Source organism: Entelurus aequoreus, linkage group LG03, assembly GCF_033978785.1.
Source record: "Entelurus aequoreus isolate RoL-2023_Sb linkage group LG03, RoL_Eaeq_v1.1, whole genome shotgun sequence".
Taxonomy (NCBI): Eukaryota; Metazoa; Chordata; class Actinopteri; order Syngnathiformes; family Syngnathidae; genus Entelurus; species Entelurus aequoreus.
The window spans coordinates 47,394,873-47,416,108 of NC_084733.1; the positions used below are offsets into that span (position 1 = coordinate 47,394,873).

The 21,236-nt window shown below is 37.4% G+C and overlaps 2 protein-coding genes across 6 annotated transcripts in view; both read right to left on the bottom strand.

Annotated features, from left to right (window-relative positions):
* LOC133646519 (rho guanine nucleotide exchange factor 10-like) overlaps positions 1-8,590 on the bottom strand; it is a 121,316-nt gene extending 112,726 nt beyond the window's left edge. For 3 of the 4 annotated variants that reach the window (XM_062041964.1, XM_062041962.1, XM_062041965.1), the window contains exon 1: positions 8,422-8,590. The gene's annotated coding sequence lies outside the window, so the exon portion shown is untranslated. The remainder of the gene's footprint in view (positions 1-8,421) is intronic. The other variant, XM_062041963.1, reaches the window with a different exon arrangement.
* A 1,316-nt stretch (positions 8,591-9,906) lies between these two features.
* Positions 9,907-17,329, bottom strand: cln8 (CLN8 transmembrane ER and ERGIC protein). 2 transcript variants are annotated; one of them, XM_062041967.1, is made up of 4 exons: positions 17,182-17,286; positions 16,966-17,088; positions 16,255-16,857; positions 9,907-11,557 (listed from the first exon to the last, which is right to left on the bottom strand). In XM_062041967.1, exons 3-4 carry the CDS (start codon positions 16,798-16,800, stop codon positions 11,231-11,233), a joined length of 873 nt encoding a protein of 290 aa, XP_061897951.1. In that variant the 5' UTR covers positions 16,801-16,857; positions 16,966-17,088; positions 17,182-17,286; the 3' UTR covers positions 9,907-11,230. The 2 variants fall into 2 exon arrangements, with proteins under 2 accessions (XP_061897951.1, XP_061897950.1); XM_062041966.1 differs by lacking the exon at positions 16,966-17,088 and having other exon boundaries at positions 17,182-17,329.
* Positions 17,330-21,236: the final 3,907 nt, after the last annotated feature.

Here is a 21,236-nt window from a genome sequence, read left to right on the forward strand (position 1 = left end):
AATGCAAGAAGGGCGGGTTTGTCTCTGTGCGATATAGAAAATGACTATATCTTGATATTCCAATATATGTTCTCACACAGTTGCTTTTAGCTGCGGGGCATTAAACTGCATGCGTTTCTCACTCTTTCCTGTCTCTCCTTCTCACAGAGACATAAAAAACAAGCGCACCTTCTTACATACGTCACATACTGTCACGTGAGCACTGTCACACGCTTCAGCGGAGCAGACGGATAGCGACATGGTAACGTTAGCTGTGATGCTAACAGCTAGCGGTGCGGTGCAAGTGGTAATACGAGAGAAAGAAGGTGCGAATCTGGTAACAAATGGAGGAATAATTAATTCCCAAGAAAAACAGCACGGGGTCCATCGTCTGACAGTGGTTTGGCTTCAAGCGGGAATATGTCTTTACATGTCAACATCTCCGTTCGGTGCCACACCAATGTCGAAGCAACTATTTCCACATCAACACCGTAGGACATATACTATTTGATATGCAGCTCATTTTTATGTGACACTTATTGACATATCTTGTGTGTCATCATGCACAAAAGTGCACTTATAGCTTGTTTTAAAATGTCTCTGACAATCTTGCACTTTCTGTTTTGGAAGGTGTATTTGTAGCGGAATGCCTCGAGTGAATGTTGTAATTTTCCATGCCAACAAAGCAAGCATGTCTAACAGAACGCTCTCAAAAGTAAGGCTAGCTACCTAGATGCTAATTTACATTAGTTATGCTATATGCTACTGATTAGAATTGACCATTTTACATGGCGAATTCAATACCTGTAAATGTGGCAATAAAAAATACAATGAAGACGCACTTTGAAATCAAACAGCTGGTGTGTAATAAGTAAAATACTTACAGAAAAACATTTGGTATATGGCTCAACAAAAAACAACTTCCTGGCTGTGGCAACACACCTAGAACAAACTGATATAAATTCATATTTTACTTGCAAATGAGACTCAGATAATATAACAACCGGACAGGCCATTTATCATAATCGACTTTGTGTTATTTTTTTTATTTTTTTTTTCAACCTAAGTGAAACTTCTGAGGAACTTTGTGTATGATAAATAAATATGACAATAATACCTTAGAGATTAACAACTGTTATACATTAGTCTTGCATTTAGCACAGTTGTGTGTCATTTGTTAATATTCAAATGAAAGGAATGATACAAATTATTCAAAATTAGATGATTTAGTATTTAGGCTAAAAACTTTGTTTTTAAATAGTCAGGCTAGCAGTATCTATTGCCACATGAAAAGTACCACATTGGTAATGTTGATTACCGATTTCCAGGTACCTGGAATTGGTACCGTATTGGTTTAAATGTGAAAGGTACCCATGAGTACCCTAAGTAACCAGGCTGTGTTAAAAACATAAACCTACAAATATTTAAATAATCTGCCTAACAAAGTCTATTGTGAAAAATCTTTAAAGGTGGACAGGAAGGTTTCCTGCAGAATCCTACTAATTTATTCACTTCAAAACTAAAATCTCCTTCTTTTGCCATTACATCATTACTTGGAGATTTGTGGTCTCAATTCTGTTGGTATTTCTGATTAAGGGTAACAAAAGGAGCCAAACCTCTCAAACCGCATCTTTTAACTGACAGCCAGGGCTGGAATGATTCCTGATAAACAAAAATGTGGAAATACTGTCAAAGCGCTTTGAGTACCTTGAAGGTAGAAAAGCGCTATACAAGTATAACCCATTTATCATTATTTAAAAAGCAAAAAGGCAATTCTAGTTCAAACTGAGAGGAGGAAACAGTCCAACCAACTGGGCAGCAATAATAAGCCATTTATGTTCGTTTCTTTCCTTGTCCTGTAGTGGGAAAGGTGGTTTAATAATAATAATAATAATAATGGATTAGATTTATATCGCGCTTTTTCTATTGTTAGATACTCAAAGCGCTCACAGAGAAGTGGGAACCCATCATTCAGACAGAAGTACCACAGCACAATTATTTGGAGACGATCTAAAGCAGAGGTGCTCACACTTTTTCTGCAGGCGAGCTACTTTTCAATTGATCAAGTTGTGGGGATCTACCTCATTCATATATATAATTTATATTTACTTATTTATGAAATATATGTTTTTGTTAACAAGTTAAAGGTGTTTAATGATAATGCAAGCATGTTTAACACATATAGTTAATATTTTTAATAAATTAAAGGTGTTTAATGATAATACAAGAATGTTTAATACACATAGTTACTATTTTTAACAAGTTAAAGGTGTTTAAAGATAATACAAGCATGTTTAACACATATAGTTAATATTGTTAACAAGTTAAAGGTGTTTAAAGATAATGCAAGCATGTTTAACACATATAGATTCCTTTCTTTCATGAAAACAAGAATATAAGTTGGTGTATTACCTGATTCTGATGACTTGCTTTGATAGGAATCAGACAGTGGTGCTGATAACGTCCGCATTTTCAAATGGAGGAGAAAAAAAGTCCTCCTTTCTGTCCAATACCACATGAAAGTGGTTGGTTTTTGGCATCTTATTTGTCCAGCTTCCATACTCCTTTGTATACAGTGCACACTTTACAAGAAATACATTGGCGGAAAACTCCGTAGCTTGCTAGCTTGTGCACGCCAGCTTTCTGAGACTCTTAGCGCAGGCAGGATGAAGCGGAGCTTTTATTGTGAAGGCAGGAACTGTGCAGTCGGTCTTTGGAGTTTTGACGACAGGTACGGCGCCAGAGTCTGTTGAAATAAAAAGTGTTTCTCGCCTTCCTGTCGGTATTTTTTTCTTAATAATGAGCTGGCAGCAGCTAGCGTCATCTCAGAAGACCCTCGGGTGCCGTGAATGTCAATCAAGTGACGAAAGTGACATCATAGTGAAGATTTATGATCGCTCATTTTTAGGGCTATTTTTTTAATGCCTGGCTGGCGATCGACTGACACACCCTCCGTGATCGACCGGTAGATCGCGATCGACGTAATGAGCACCCCTGATCTAAAGCAAAATGATCCTAATGCAAAGCAAAGAACAACAGTCACAATGTACTGCCCAAAATAATAAAACAGACAGGTGATCATCTTAAGCCGCAACACCACCCTTGAATTTCAATCTACTTTCTTAATCTCATATTAGAAGATTTGCCATTTTTACAGAGATTAACCATCAAGAACATCTTAACCACAATCTTCACCACCCATTCTGACCTCAAGAAGGGTAGGGAAGCCTCACAAGTTCTGTAGGGCTTTCTAAATATATCCATGGACCAAAATCAGGTCAAACATCATGAAAAATGGTAACATCTGTGCAGCCCTTTCACTTTTTTAATACAAGTCCACAAAAGTAAAAGGCATTAAACTCATTGTCCTGCCCAGCTCTTAAGGCATTGGTAAGTGAGGTTTATACTACGTACTGTCACATAGCCACACTAGCCGGCATCCGTCACAGAATCAACAAGCAAGAGGAGGACTAGCAAGGTACCATGCGTCATCTGCTCATTATAATTGTGGAGGACACTGCTGTATAATAAGACATGCACTTAAATAGTCAGGCTAGCAGTATCGTCTTTCAGTGGAAAATATGTGAAATTTCAGTCAGATGTAAGAAGGGATCACACACACTTTGTAATATTTTATGACTGACTTCGAAAAGACAATCCATCCATCCATTTTCCTCCGCTTATCCGAGGTTGGGTTGCGGGGGCAGCAGCCTAAGCAGAGAAGCCCAGATCCCGAGGCGTTCCCAGGCCAGCCGGGAGACATAGTCTTCCCAACGTGTCCTGGGTCTTCCCCTTGGCCTCCTGCCGGTCGGATGTGCCCCAAACACCTCTCTAAGGAGGCGTTCGGGTGGCATCCTGAGCAGATGCCCGAACCACCTCATCTGGCAATGGCATACTTTAATTGTGCAATGTACACTGGAGTCAACACTGACACGGCCGAGAATAATTTTGTATTCTCATGAAAGATTAGCAATTGTGTAAGAATGCCAGTCTCTTGGAACTGGTCTTTGCCCAGCCAGTAAGCCACACCAAACACTTTAAAGAGCTTACTGTAGCAATATGTCAGAAACACAATTAATATTGAGAAGTGCACAGTGAATTAGTGTTTATTTTGTGAAATGGTTCTAAAAAATACCCCCAAAAAACTAATTTTAAAATGAATAAGACTGAACAGACTGTCTTCAGGAAACTTTGATGCAACTGATTTCTAACATCATGACCATTGCAGTGGTTTCAAAGGATGGGAAGAATGCATTTATATTATCAAGATTGACCCTTGGCCTTACTCATTTTGTGGTGGCTAAGAATGTGATCTGCATAGCTGAATGCATAGAGAAGTGTATTTGTGCTGAATCTGAATGTAGGGTTCAGTTCTTGCAGGGGCATGCTGTCACCACCATCTCTCCTCCTTTCCCATGGCGCTTTTGTTTGAGCTTTTTGTGTTATATAAAACAAACTACAATAATATGGAACCATAAAACATTGCATTGTTTTCATTGTAATACTAAATACTAGGGGTGTGGGAAAAAATCGATTCGAATTGCGATTCTCACGTTGTGCGATTCAGAATCGATTCTCATTTTTTAAAAATAAATAAAATAAAAAAAATTTTATTTATTTATTTTTTTAAATTAATCAATCCAACAAAACAATGCACAGCAATACCATAACAATGCAATCCAATTCCAAAACCAAACCCGACCCAGCAACACTCAAAATTGCAATAAACAGAGCAATTGAGAGAAAACACAAACACGACACAGAACAAACCAAAAGTAGTGAAACAAAAATGAATATTATCAACAACAGTATCAATATTAGTTACAATTTCAACGTAGCAGTGATTAAAAATCCCTTATTGACATTATCATTAGACATTTAAATTTTTTTTTTTAAAAGAACAATAGTGTCACAGTGGCTTACACTTATAAATATATAAATGGGTTATACTTGTATAGCGCTTTTCTACCTTCAAGGTACTCAAAGCGCTTTGACAGTATTTCCACATTCACACACTGATGGCGGCAGCTGCCATGCAAGGCGCTAACCAGCAAGGGTGAAGTGTCTTGTCCAAGGAGACAACGGACGTGACTAGGACGGTAGAAGGTGGGGATTGAACCCCAGTAACCAGCAACCCTCCGATTGCTGGCACGGCCACTCTACCAACTTCGCCACTTGCATCGCATCTCATAAGCTTGACAACACACTGTGTCCAATATTATCACAAAGATAAAATAAGTCATATTTTTGGTTCATTTAATAGTTAAAACAAATTTACATTATTGCAATCAGTTGATAAAACATTGTCCTTCACAATTATAAAAGCTTTTTAATCTACTACTCTGCTTGCATTTCAGCAGACTGGGGTAGATCCTGCTGAAATCCTATGTATTGAATGAATAGAGAATCATTTTGAATCGGGAAAAAAATTGTTTTTGAATCGAGAATCGTGTTGAATTGAAAAAAAAATCAAATTTGAATCGAATCGTGACCCCAAGAATCGATATTGAATAGAATCGTGGGACACCCAAAGATTCACAACCCTACTAAATACAGTATTTGGAGGTACCACAACGCTATCCTATCCTGTAATACCTGTAATCCCATAGAGCCCACTCAAAATGTTTACAGAGGTGGGAGAAAAAGCATTTGTAGTAGCAGCCAGGCCAACATGGCGATTTGCTAAACAAATTGACAGTGGAGAGACTCCTACAGCTGTCAGCATGTGGTGTAAACATGCATTGCAAAACTATATGATGGCCGACAGGGGAAAATGTGCATTAACATCTACAGTACACTCTCCAAAAACAGAAATGATTCAAAACCTAAAACTGACAAACACCACATGAAAAGGGAACATTTTGGAATTGTTTGTTCTGTTAACTTGGAACACTTATCTCATGCAGGTTGTTTTTTTCTAGAGATGGGATTTATAGCTCTCTAAAGAGAACCAAATCTTGAAGAGCCATTCCTTCCAAAGATTTTTTCTAAAGACTGTTTATTATAGTTATAATAGTTGTTGTATTTATTTTTCAGAAATGATTAGTTTTTATCAAGGAAAAAAAATCTCTGCTATAGCAGTTACAGTGTTACACGATAACATTTGGATCTAAATAGTAAAATTTTCACCAATGTTTACAAAATGTTCAAAAATATTAATTACGAAGGTCCTGGGTTCGATCCCTAGGCTCGGGTTCTTTCTGTGAGGAGTTTGCATGTTCTCTCCGTGACTTTGTGGGTTCTCTCCGGGAACTCCGGCTTCCTCCCACCTTCAAAGACATGCACCTGGGAACACATTGATTGGCAACACTAAATTGGTCCTAGTGTGTGAACGTGAGTGTGAATGTTGTCTGCCTATCTGTGTTGGCCCTGCGATGAGGTGGCGACTTGTCCAGGGTGTACCACGCCTTCCGCCCGAGTGTAGCTGGGATAGGTTCCAGCTCCTCCCACAACCCCGAGAGAGGGACAAGCGATAGAAAATGGATGGATGGATGGATAATTTCTTCTAGGTTTTGTTTTAATTTGTAAACATTCCATAAGGTGGTAGCTTATGTATCCTTGTGCTTTAAAAGTGAGATCACTATTTAGTATTTTCTCTCACCCAAGAAAATTTGTGGCAAAATAAAAACTACTTTACTGTACCATTTTTTCAGTATTTTAACAATACAGGCATAAATATAGCCTACAAATAATACATCTAGAATAATTTGCTTATGAAAATAGAAAACAAATTAATAAAAATCAACACAATATATAAATGTCAATGCAAAATTGTACAACCCCACCTGGTAAGTGTAGCTGAATTAGGCTACCTAGCATAACAATAAAGCAAAAAAATGCATCCAATTTGTGCTAAGTTTTCTTTGACTGTGACCTATTTTGTGTTTTTTTTTAGTCGGTTTGACTCCAGTCCAGTCAGGTGGCACGCATATAAAAGGCAGCGCTGGCAGTTTGCATTTAAAGCGGCTCACAATCCATTGGCTCGCAGCTGAGAATCGGTTCTCGTCGTTCACTTTAAAAGGGCCGCTCAAAAGACTGAACTCGTTCGTGAACGTCACATTTCTAAATTTTGGCATGTGAAATGATGCGGACACGTTTGTTAGTGGATACTTTCTAATACATTTTCTCCTTGGTTACTTTCTGAGTGTATGTAATGCGCAACTATAATTATTTGATGCTTGTTTATATTGACAAATGTGGTTTTATTGACTGCAATAATACCGGTATTCAATTGAGGACACTTATAACGTATGTCTAACTTGTTTGCTATCATGTGCTTGGATGTTGTCTAACTGCTAGTTCCTAGCCTACCGTGTTTACCTTTAGTTAATGACTTCGCTAAAATACAAGGAAACCCCCAAACAATGCCACGTGTGCTTATTGGAGGACATTTAGATGTTAACACAAGTAAACACTCTGCAAGACTGCTCGTAATCGGCGCTTATATTGGAGATTTGAGATGCAAGCTGATATCATTCAATACTTATTTTTTGCTGATATTGGACTGATATCCGATATCGATATTTTGCATCATTTTTATTTTGCATTTCTTATTGATCTTTCATCGTCTGTGTGATTGCATTTTCTATTTTATGTGTTTGGAGCATTAATGCTCCAAACACATAAAACCAACATCCTAATTAGGATGTTGGTCCCTGTCGGCTACTGTACAGAACACACCACTGTAAATCCGAATGTCCATCTATGTGCCTTGTCCTGAAAAAATTCATACATTTGTACCAACCTTGACAGCTGGTACACCTTTTCTAGTTTTATAAACACTAATCCACGTGTTCTTCATAACATGTTTAGAATTTAGGATTTGACTACCTGTGAAGACACACCGTCCAGTTGACTGGAGCTGAGCACCAAGGAATGCTATGCATGACTACATGAATGAACATGAAAACTCCCTCACACCATAAAAAAGTTGAATTATTTCGCTTTCATGGACCATTTGTTAAATGAATGGTTGCAATAATGTATTGTTTTTATTATTATTCATAAGAGCAAGGTCCATGTTGCATTTGCAGGTGTATATACACAGTACAGGTGCCTACAAAGGCAAATGTTGTCAGCCAAACCCAGAAAAAACATTAATTGTGATGTCTAGTAGAATATGTACTATATGCTCATATTGACTATACATTAGACATATCTAATGCATGAATGACTTGAAGCTAACGTGTTTTCGGACACGTTGACACTGAGGGTTAATGGACTGTGTTAGCAACTTGGCAACCGAAAGCGCCACGTTATTCCATGTCCCGACGTTCACATTAAAATAATAATAATAATGTTGCATAGTAAACAAAGTGGAAATATTCAACATGTCTCCATTCAAACTGACCAAACACTCCTAAACATCTGGTCAACATAACAACTAACAAGTAAAATCCCCAAGTTTTAGATGTGTACAACAAAAGCAATAAAACAACTCACCATTTCGCCTTTATCTGAGTATTACACTTATCCCTTATTGGTAATCCTGTAAGTGTGAAATGGAATGTGAGACGTTAGCGGCTAGACATCAGCACACTTTCGCCTTAAGTCCTTTTTATTTTAACTTCTTCCTTCGATGCAAACTGGCTTCATCCATGGAACCGCCCACTCTTGTCCGTCGCTAGCATCTGATTGGCTGCTGAGTGACTTTAGGGAGTGTTCATTGGCTGAGCTCATACGTCATTTAATTTGCCAACGTCTTCCTCTGCTGGAGGACTGGAATGTGACCACGTGACTTGTGAGGTGGCTCTGCAAAGCACAGCTGTCCAGAGATGTTGGCCTGATGGATGATTATTACAACCTTTACCTTCTTACTATTATGGTTACAACTTCTCTGTGGCAATTTGATGAGCTACACTTGGACAATTCAATAACACATCTGTTTTCAAAACAATTACAAATGTTAATGTTTTGATCGGCACTGAAGTAAATAGTGTGTATTGTTGTTATTGTTCGCAGCTGTGTACAACTGCACCCATTCATACTGAAAAGTGTTTCTATAATCTTTTGCCCTTGTTATATTGGTAACCAAAATATTAGGTTCAGATTTAGTGCGATATGTATTATCTACTCCACTTCTGCTTATACTCTGCACTTACAACTATTTCACGACACAACTTTTTCAAGTGTGTCAGCACGAATCATAGTACATACTTGTTTTATTTTGTAGAGGGGAATCTTAGAAAATTGTTGATCAAGTGAAATTATAGTCAAAGAGAAAACAGTGGTAAATATGTAAAATACTAACGTATGTATTATTAACAGTCTAGAATTGACTTATACTGTCCCTAAGTTGAAGTGGTATGTTTTTATGTATTTTTGGTGACACCTAATGGCCACAATAATTCATGAAGTTAGGCTCATGACGCAGAAGTTGAATAATGCGGACACATTTGTTACTGGACACTTTTTAATACCTTCTGCCTTATGTGTCATAAGCAATATGCCACTATAATCAGTTATTTATTTATGTTGACAATTGTGGTGTTTTACACTGCAAAATTGTTCAATGAAGGACATTATGTATGTTTAACTAGTGCACTATTGTGTGCTTAGTTCTTGTGTAGCTGCTAACTCCTAGTAGCCTATATCCTACCATGTTAATAGTGTACTTTTTTTGTAGGAATAGCTTAATATTAAATATTAATCTAAGAACTTTGTAGAGATGACACCTGGCAAATAAGAAAACATACACTATTTATTGTGTTGACAACGTTGAAATTGTATAAATCTACATTGTTCTTTGAATAAATAAAAATGTTGATTATTACATGTGTTGTTTATTTATTATGTTTTATAAAAAAATGTCCACACTATTTTTCTAAAAGGCAAACTTTTGCACAAAAATAACGCTGGACCGTGTCCCTATTGTGCCCTCTACTGGCAGATGGCCATTAGCACACAGGCAAAACATGAACAAAGCAATTTGCTATTGCAACAGGTATTTTATTTGGCAACTCCAACTCAAAATAACACACTTCATAATACAAAAAGATAAAAGGTGGTGAGTTTGACAAATGACATAAATGCAACAGAACAACCACACACCTTTTTAATACTATACTTCGGAGTACTTTTAGGTAAAACATTTGTAAATTAATGGAAATAATTTAAAACAAACAAGAAGTTAAAACACAGAATGCAATTCACAGACAGTGAGTCCAAAAGTATTGAATATATTTTCAAATTGAGGCTTACAGTTGGTATGGTCAACTGTTTCATATATTTTCTGTTAACTCATTCATAATATTTAAATTGTACTTTAGACAATCTCGCCAGTAAAAGGAGTTAACCTTATTGGAAATTACAATAATATTTTGCACAAAAAACATTTCCACTGTATTCAAAAGCCTTGTATTTGTGCCATTTAAAACAAAGGTTTTAAATGAGTTGAAGATGGTCGTTTTTTTTTTTTTTTATATACTTTTGTTGAGTTATTGTGTACTATTGACTTTGTTTTGCTGAAACAAAGGTATGTTGTAAAAGAGAATATGGAACTAGTTAAAATATATGTATGATATCGTTAAACTGTCAATAGCACTCACAATCAATATAATCAAAATGTATAGTTAATACATGTGATCGGCATTGGTAACAGGCTGCTGATCTCACTCACGGATGATCAGTATCGTAATCGCCAGTATAAAACTTTGATCGGAATATCCCTACTTAAAATACCTCATATAAGTCCAAAACAGAACTAAATAACTGAATCATAATCATCAATCAATTAGCTCCCCAATCTGTATGTAACACCATCATTCAGTTGGAAGCAGAGGCGGTTCTAGCAATGGGCCACATGGGCTATTAACCAGACCGGGGCAGCATGTTTTATAGTTTATACTAATACTGTAAAAATATGATAGTCATTTAGGGGTTTAAAATGTCTACACTCCTCACAGAAAGTTAGGGATATTCCGCTTCCGGGAGAAACATTCCAGGACGAACAAAATGCACTGTAGCCTGCACAAGTTTAAGTGCATTTTTAAGTTTACCCGTGAAAGGTGCATTTCAGCTCCATTTTGACATTTCACCCAAAAATAAGGGATATTCGTTTTTTGTGTGAAAACAAAACACTGTCAATTTATGCAACTTTAAAAGATAATTCATGTAAATGAATGTACTGTATAGTAAAATAAACAGTAAGCAGATAGATTCAGGTAGTTTCACCAAAAAAGCCAACCTTTGTAAAAGAAATTAAGATGAAAATTATATATTTTTTAAATTAGGCAGACTTTCCTAATACTCCTTAGCTAGCATGGGGTTTGACAAGAACATCAACCTGGTTAACTGTAGAGTTGTTACCAGGTACCGGTTTATTGGTAAAGTTCCAGTCAACAGGATTGAGTAGCTGCATGGTTTTCTTGTGCGTCCAAAGCGGATTAAGGAAAACGGTGAGCAGAGCCAGTCCGATGAAGAAGAGGAGGCGTACGGACAGGGCCATGTGGTTTTTGATTCCTTCCCAGTGGGTCAGGCTTACCCACCAAAGGTAGTATGTGATAACCATACGACAGTGGAACATGTGGATCATCACCCACTGGTTGGCTTTCCAAAACAGACTGCGGGCATAGCCGGCCTAACAAAAACAAATTGAGGGAGGGAAGGTTGAAAAAAATTATAACAGTTTTTAAAACTACTTACTTGCTTCTGCAATTATTACAATTACTCTTTAGCTTTGTAAGTGTAGCAGATTTTTGACATTGCAATACATACTTTTACTTTCCAACCTTTATTGTGAACCAAAAGGTTAAAAAAATATAAATATATAACTACTTTATAAAAAAAGAAAAAAATATGCTTATGTATTAACATATATACATATATGTAAGAAATGTTTTCATTCCTCATACGATATTAGAGCCTCAAGTACTACAAATGATTATAGTATTATTTTGCAGTATGTAATGTTTGAGAACAATGGTAGGTATGAAAAACTCGCCTTAACACAGACTTACAGTTATTTGTATCAGTTATTTGAATCCAAAATAATTAAGTTAAAGGGGTCATATCATGGTGTCTTTCCTACATTAAAACATTTTCTTGTAGTCTACATTACATGTAGAGGTGGTTCTTTGGTCAAAATATTGCATTGGTTATGTGAAGTGAATTATTTGTATATAGCACTTTTCTCTAGAGACTCAAAGCTCTTTACATAATGAAACTCATTAACTACTTATTTAAGCTACATTTAAATCAGTGTTGGTGGCACTGGAAGCAGGTGGGTAAAGTGTCTTGCTCAAGGACACAACAGCAGTGATTAGGATGACGGAAGCGAGGATCAAACCTGGAACCCTCAAGTTGCTGGCACGGTCGCTCTAGCAACTGAGCCATGCCGCCCTTAAAGTTATAGAAAGTTATGTTTTGCATACTGTCTTCAAGACGCTTTCTGACTACATTTTGTGGACGGTCCTATTTAGGTGCCTCCACCTCGACTGCGTCTTCTCCCCGCCAGCCATGTTGTAGTTTTTAGCGCTTCCATATTGCATCTAGGGCTGCAAAAACTAATCGATAAAATCGATTATAAAAATAGTTGGCGATTAATTTAGTCATCGATTCGTTGGATCTATGCTATGCGCATGCGCAGAGGCAATTTATTTATTTATTTTTAAAAAACTTTTTTTAATTTATTTTTTTAATAAACCTTTATTTATAAACTGCAACATGTACAAACAGCTGAGAAACAATAATCAAAATACTGTAAGTATGGTGCCAGTATGCTGTTTTTTCCCCCAATAAAATACTGGAAAGGATAGAAATGTAATTTGTCTCTTTTATCCGATTATCAATTGATTAATCGAAGTCATAATCGACAGATTAATCGATTATTAAATTAATCGTTAGTTGCAGCCCTAATTGCATCTACTGACAAAGATAGGTTAGAACTATACGCTACTTTGTATTAGAAATGGCAACAGCGGAGGATGCATGTGCATGTACGAGACAGTCTTCCCCACAACAAGAGGATAGAGAAAAATAAGGAACTTATTGACTACAGCGTGGAAACAATTGCGAACTCGCCCAAAGATCTTTGGGTAAATTTCTACGATATTAGGATATAACTGCAGACGCCACAGGTCACACAACGTCACAAGAGAGCTAATTCCAAGGAAGGACGAAAGGCAAGGTTATTGTATAATATATTCCTGCAATGTCTCCACGGTTTGATTTACAATGTTCAAATACACAAAGGCAGGAACCATCAGGTAAGAAAAGTTGGTTTTGCATAATCGGTCCCCTTTAAGTTAAGCTCATGACCATGTAAATTGAATGATGCGGAGACGTTTGTTACTGAATATGTTCTAATACACTTCAGCCGTGGATACTTTGTATGTGTAAGTAATATGCTTCTATCATTAATTATTTGATACTTGTTTGTATTGACAAAAGTAGTGTGTTATACATATTCAATTAACAACACTTTTTGCGTATATCTAGCTTGTGTGCTATCGTGTGCTTAGCTGTTGTGTAGCTGCTAGATTCTAGTGGCCTTTAGCCTACAATGTTTACCTTTTGTAAATTATTTCACTAACATAACACCAACCTTGTGTGCTTATTGGAGGGTATTTACCTTAAAACTAGCTGTCTATCTTTCCAGAAGTAAACACGTTGCAGAACTGTTTGTATCAGAGATGACATTGGAGATTTGGTTTGCATTTGGTTTGTTTTTTTGCAGATATTGAACCAATATCAGTAACAAGTTGGGACACCTCTATCCAGTTTTTCAGTTCAGTTAATTTCATTTATTTATTTCATTCATAAAAAATCAAACAAAGGAATACAATTAAAATAAATCAATTAACATAACATTAAAGTAAGATATGAATGAAAATGAGCAGAAAGAAGTAAGAAACGTATAATAACCGCCCCTTATTTTCACAAATACAACAACGGACTTTCAATGTTGGTGACTAAAAAGCCATTGTGGAGAGGCGGGGGCGGCAGTCCGACTGCGAGACAGGGCACACCGGAGCCCGGCCAAAAATGGCGGCGAGAAGGCGTGGAGCGAGGCGGGCCGCGCCGGGAGAGACGCCGCAATCATTATAAGGTGCGTGGATCGCGCAGCTGGGGACAATGTAATTATCCTCTCGCACCGTATAAAAGGGCGGCAGACGTAAACGTCGGGGAGAGAGGCGGAGAGAAGAGAAGGAGCCAGAGGGAAGCTGACGCTGAACGAGAGCGACAAAGAGCGCACGAACGACGGCGACGCCCGCAGCTGGGAAGCTGAAGCGGAGGAGCGAGCGAAAGAGACTGAGAGCGCAAGGGAGACGACGACACCGTGACGCTGAAAAGCGAACGGCAGAGCGAGCAGGTGGAGGCGGAGCTGAAAAGCGACCCGACCGACGACGAAGGTTTATTGAAAAATAAAGAAGTCTAAACCTGCCGTAACATGTCTTTCCTTGCTGGTCCGTGGACCCACACGACGGCTTGAGACCGTCACAGCCATATTTTCATTTTACAATTAAATCAATATTGAAGAAATAATTCTACTCAGTCATATATTTTCATCATCATGATTTTTTAATTTTTTTGAAAACAGAAAGAGTTTTGCTTTATTCCACTGTCAAGTTTGTTCCAATAACTAAAGTCTCTGACTGAAATACTTCTTTCCATTATCACTGTTCTAAATTTTAATTTATTAAAGATCTCAGTTCCTTTCAGGTTATAATTATTTTATCTTTTTACAAATCTGTTTTGAATGACTGGTAGAATTGTTGCAAGTGCTTTGTACATAATTTTTAGGATATTATAGTCTGCCAGTTCATGAAATGTTAATTACCGGTAGTTTAACTGTTTGAATATTGGGTTTGTGGATTCCTTGTATGCATTTCCAGTAAAGATTTTTACTGCTCTTTTCTGCAGAAGGAAGATTGGATTTAAAAATGTTTTACAGGCACTACCCCACACTTCAATACAATATGTCAGATATGGAACAATCGGTGAGTTATACAAAATATACAATGCTTTTTGATTTATCAATTCATTGTGATTTCCAAGACAAATGTTCATCAATCGCCCAAAAACTTGACCTCTTGTGTTGTTTGAATCTGAACTCCTTCGACTTATGAGCATGCACACCTTTTCTATTACTGCAAAAAATCATAAATTTAGTTTTACTAGTATTCAAGGATAACCTATTAACATCAAACCATCTTTTAATTTTGATGAATTAATTTTCAACCACCACTAAGACATCTGTAATATTTTGTCCTGAATGAAATAATGTTGTCGTCCGCAAATAAAATACACTTAAACAGTTTGGAAACCATAGTCATATCATTGACGTACATGAGAAACAGTATTGGTCCAAGGACTGATCCTTGTGATACTCCACAACTAATATTATGTAAGGCAGACTTCCAATTGTTAACTTCCACAAACTGTTTTCTGTCCTTTCGGTAACTTTTGACCCACTCATGAGCCACTCCTCTTATTCCATATTTGTTTGTCCAATAATAACTTATGATCGAGAGTATCAAATGCTTTTTGAAGATCTATGAAAATACTTACTAAATATTGTTTTCTATCTATTGCAGTTTAAATTTCTTCTACCAAATCAACTATTGCTGTTGTTGAGTGATTGGGACGAAACCCATATTGACTATAATTTAAAATGGTATATATCTATTACTACATTTATTTAACCTGAAAGCAAACAATTTCTCTAAGATCTTTGAGAACTGTGGCATCAGTAATATTGGTCTGTAATTTGAGTACTTGTGTTTGTTTCCACCTTTGTAAAGTGGTATTACCTAACTATTTTGGGGACGGCGTGGCACGGTTGAGAGAGTGGCTGTGCCAGCAACCTGAGGGTTCCTGGTTCAATCTCCACCTTCTACCAACCTCGTCACGTCCGTTGTGTCCTTGAGCAAGACACTTCACCCTTGCTCCTAATGGATTGTGGTTAGGGCGTTGCATGGCAGCTCCCGCTATCAGTGTGTGAATGTATGTGTGAATGGGTGAATGTGGAAATAGTGTCAAAGCGCTTTGAGTACCTTGAAGGTAGAAAAGCGCTATACAAGTTTAACCCATTTAACAATCAAACTATTTTCCACACAGTTGGGTAGAGATTGACAATGATCTACCACCTGATTACCTTACTGTAATGAAAAAAGGGAACAGGGTAACAAATACAAACACAACTTCCCGATTCTTAAAAAAAGAAATATTATTTTTAGTTATTTGTTGCCAGACAAGACTTGAACATTTTCACTAATAAAAAAGCACATACCGATCAACTTCAAACAAAGTATAAGTGATGTAATGTCTTCCTACCTTCAGAAGCATCCAGGAAATGCAGGTGAATGGCGTGCTCATCTCCAGCAGCAGTGTCACCATTGGCAGGAAGTGCCCCATGTCATCACACACTACTGCCCCTACGTATCCTGCCAAGGCAAAGAAATGGTGCATTGCCAGTGGGAGGTCAAGTGACCAAAACACCAATCCAGAGATGTGAATTGCTACATTCTCAAACACAAAGAACCCTGTGGCTGTGAGGACGTTGAACCACGACCAGTCCTCCTGTCCCCTGACTTTGTCTCTGCTCAACTCTGAGTCCTGAGTGAGAGTTCTGAGACCAGCAACTGAACTCTGGATACCGAACACTGCCCGGGTAGCCGCCAGGTTCCAGAAAACCTTCTGTTTAGCATTAAGGGAGCTGTAGGTGCGGGACAGTGCTGCAGAAAGAAGGTGGGAGACAAGGAAGATTGCTGTATAGAAGGCAAAACCCATGCCAATAAGTTGATAGTGTCGATCCCATGGGAAGTATTGTGCAGCAGCTTGGGAGGGAAGAAGGTGGCTGGGATGCTGCGCAGGATCCATGTTCGTGGATATTAGTTATTAGTTAGTCAGCTTAGTAGTGCCATGATGTACTGACACCTGCAAAACAAAAGAAAACAGCTAAGCAAGCGACCACCATTATACCACATTAAATACAGTTGTATGGTCAAGTAACACTCCTCAGCGTATTATTAAATCATAACTTACTAACACTAGGACTGTGAGAATAGTTGTACAGGCACAGAGGAAAGTTGATTTTGTTCGAGAAGCATTCCAGTTAGCAAACTCAAATCCACCAAACAGTCGACGAGTCATGCAAGATTACACGCCCTAAACTCGCCGTGTGTGTTAAAAACATAAGCAAATACATAATTGAAATGGAATTAAAGTTTTGAAATGAAAATGTATTTCACTTTTACTTACATGGCATTCCTACAATCGTGTAAGAAAGAAGCTACATCTTCATTGATATCACGCGAGTTTTAATTTGGTCATATGACCGACAACAGGAAGTCACGCCTACTCTGATGTCCAGACATCTCATTGGACCAAATATGCCAGCGCAGCATTCTATTGGTTACTACTTTCACGTCGTCTTTCTCGAGGAAATGAACACATTAAATCAAAAAAGACAAAACACATTGAATCAACACATAAAACCAAAGAGTCTTAAGAATAATATTGTTTATTGAATACATATTTTATTTGTATCTTTCAAAATTAGTTTTTGCAGTGAATGCCTTTTCATGAAAGAGATTTAACTGTGAAAATCAAGTAAATTAATTTCTAAATGTGTATTTAGTATAGATACATGCCAGATGTAATAGCAATGGCTGACTTTACTCACTCAGCTGAGTCGGCTGCCACACTAAATATTGACGACAACTTCATCTTGTGGTGAGTTTGTGTCACTACAACACCAACATTGTCACTGGGCAAATTGGACATTTCACCAAACATATCTTATTTAACGTAAGTAATGATTAATATTTAATATTACTGCTTCTCTAACTTTAATAATACGCCATTCTACATTCAATTCGGAAGATTAAATGATAAACAAAAAACAACTTTGGGGATGTTGGAATGTTAGGCGATAACATTTCTGGTTGTTTTATTTTTCAGAATTAGTTTAATTGAATTTGCTGTCAAAGGTTAATATCGATTATATCGTCCGCCTTACTGTATTCGTCTGAACGAGAACTTCTGTAATGATTGTTTCTCAAAGAAGAGCCACACATTTTAAACCGAATGACCTTTATTCAGTTCAACGTAAGATTTGTCCTTTGTTTTTAGATTTACATAACAAATTGATGAAGTTGTTATCGCATTTATAAATCAAAATGCACATTACTACCTTGAACGATCGTTTTTAAGCACCCACAACAGGAACCAGAATGTCCCTCACTAGAAAGTACACTTACCAATTTTACAATGTAAAACCTTCGCTTAGTTAGTATAAAGATACACTATTATTGTATTTTAGTAATCTACTGTAGTTACACTAAATATCTATTCACACTAGATTGATCCACTTTTAATTTAAAATGGGGAAACTTGAAGTAGAAAGACCCACAAAGTCATGATGAGGGTGTTATAAAACCCTGACCTCAACCCCATCGAACCCTCAAAACCAGTGACCTCTCACTTCACAATTGTCTTTAAGAATGACAACATTTAATTAAAAAAACAACGTATTTCTAGAAATGTAAAAAAGCTGGTTTAACTGCCAAAAGGCGAACTCCATATTTTTTATATTTTGCTTCTTGTGTGTAATCAATGACTAGGTGTCCCAATAGTTGGCCATATAATGAATTGTAGTTTATTGCAGTGCAACCCGCTTATATTGGCGTCCCTTGAATTGGCTCACTGATGGTGGTATAAGCGATTTTCCGCACACTAATTGATCCTGAAACTACATATTCCATTCACAATTATTTATGACAGAAGGAAGGATTTTTGAACATACTCCACTTTGTTGACACCGTTTTCTCCACATTTGTTGATAATGGATTAGATTTCATATCGCGCTTTTCTATTGTTAAATACTCAAAGCGCTCACAGAGAAGTGGGAACCCATCATTCATTCACACCTGGTGGTGGTAAGCTACATTTGTAGCCACAGCTGCCCTGGGGTAGACTGACGGAAGTGAGGCTGCCAGTTTGCGCCTACGGCCCCTCCGACCACCATCTATCATTCATTCATCATTCATTCACCAGTGTGAGCGGCACCGGGGGCAAGGGTGAAGTGTCCTGCCCAAGGACACAACGGCAGCGATTTGGATGTCAAGAGGCGGGGAGCGAACCTGCAACCCTCAGGTTTCTGGCACGGCCGCTCTACCCACTACGCCAGACCTGGGCATTCTGCGGCCCGCGGGCCGCATCCGGCCCTTTGTGCGTCCCTGTCCGGCCCGCGTGAGGCCAATTATAAATTACAAAATACATTTAAAAAAAGTATCTATGTCGAGTGTGCAATACAACGGTGCTGCTTTTGTTTTGAAAATCGTAATTTGTATTACTTTCGTGTGGACGTATGCATGTGCGTGATTGTGAGTGAATGTGAACAGCTGCAATCACAAATTACAAAATAAAGTAGAAAAAACATCTATGTCGTGCGCGCAATACAACTGTGCTGCTTTTATTTTGAAAAGTATTATTTATGGGCGTGTGTCCGTGTGTAACCTGCGAGTGAAGGTGCACATGCAGCGACAAGTGATGCACGGTTTACACCCGAGACGCTAAAAAGAGAAAAGTTGATGACGAATGGCATGTTTTCAACAAGACATGGACTGCCAAGCAACGTTCCCTCTAAGGTGCGTGCCTGCGCAATTGCGCACTGCTCAAGCGTCCGCTGCGCACAGCAAATATATGCCGCGCACCAAATCAATCCCATCTGAATTCTAAACAAAATAAACACATTTATTCTGTGTAATTTTGCAATGCAACTTTGAGTGACAGTGACAACAAGCGGCCCTAACAGTGTTCGTCAACACCGTTCAATTGAACACCGTTCAATTATTGTAAGGTCTATCGAGATGCTTCGAGGACAAGAATTATATTGATCACTTTATTGAGCAAAACTGTTTATATTCGGACATAACCACACCAAAAACATGAGTAAAACACTTCTATCTCGAAAAACTAGTCATTTTCTGCCGTACAAACCAGACCAAAACCAACTTGTCATCTGTCACCAACACGCATACCACTAAGCCACTGGTGCGTTTATGGCCACACAAAAAGTCGGACAACTCAAACACCACACAAAGTTACACTATGACTCCTCAGTCATACGTGTGCTTATGTTACTGTCATTTATTATTAATGTTAATTTATTTATATTAGTCATGGAATGCTGTTACACACACTATGTTGAAGTATTACTATTATTATTAATTATTATTATTATTATTATTATTATTATTATTATTATTTATCTTACGGTATATACCAAAAATAATATTGAGCAAAATTTAATTGAAATATTGTCGATGTGGCCCTCCAGCAGTGCTCGGGTTGCTCATGCGGCCCCCGGTAAAAATTAATTGCTCACCCCTGCACTACGCCATAACGCCCCTAATTATTATATATTATGTGATATTCTTCTGTGTTAATTGGATATTGTTGCGGCATAAGAATTGTGTATGTATTTGAGCTGTGTTTCTATTCTATTTTGAAGCTTACTTCAGACAAGGGATGGGCGATATGGCCTAAAATCTATATCAGGGAATATATTGCAGACTCCTGCTGTAACAATGTTTATCACAATATAATATTTGGTAAGTAAATAATAATATAACCATTTTAAAACATATTACAATGACTCCTAATTTGGCTGAAGTCAGATGCAGTAATATATTGCATCAATTCCGGTCGTATTATTTTCTCAATACCGTTATTCATCTACTAATTGATTTACTGTTAATATTTGGTTACTTTCTGATGTAACTTGGTTATATCTGCATTCAGTTAAAAATGTAATCAGCACATATGTTTTCGTTGCTTGATACTTTACATTAGTTTTGGGCGATACTACACATTTCGGTATACTGATACTTAAAATGTTCAAGATCAATAATAGGTTACATTTTTTAATCACAATTACAATCAGACATAAACACAGGATGGCGATGTAATACTACCAATAAAAACAGTCGTTATTTGTATTGATTCACCCACCACTGCTTAGCTTAGTGGTTAAGGGTTAGCATACTGTATCCTCCTACGGTGTGGACTGTCAGGAGGCGATGATTAGTGATTTAGAATTAGCTTCACACTGTACAGCAGTATTACATATACTGTAATATTGTACATGGTAATTGGGATTTGTTAAATATTGTATATATTATATACTGTATATATAATTTGTAAATATTACATATATGTTATATTATAAATTGCTACTATGGTACATTTTTAGTCTACTTTATACCTTCTGTTTTCACCCTCTTTTTGTTCCCTTGTGTGCATTATCCTTT

What these genes read in the sequence shown, in the direction of transcription:
- cln8 (XM_062041966.1), bottom strand. Translation starts at nt 16,800, where the DNA reads ATGGATCCTGCGCAGCATCCCAGCCACCTTCTTCCCTCCCAAGCTGCT. An exon ending in TTTCCTGGATGCTTCTGAAG is followed by an intron (nt 11,558 to 16,254) that starts GTAGGAAGACAT and finishes TGTTTTTGTTAG; the next exon opens with GCCGGCTATGCCCGCAGTCT.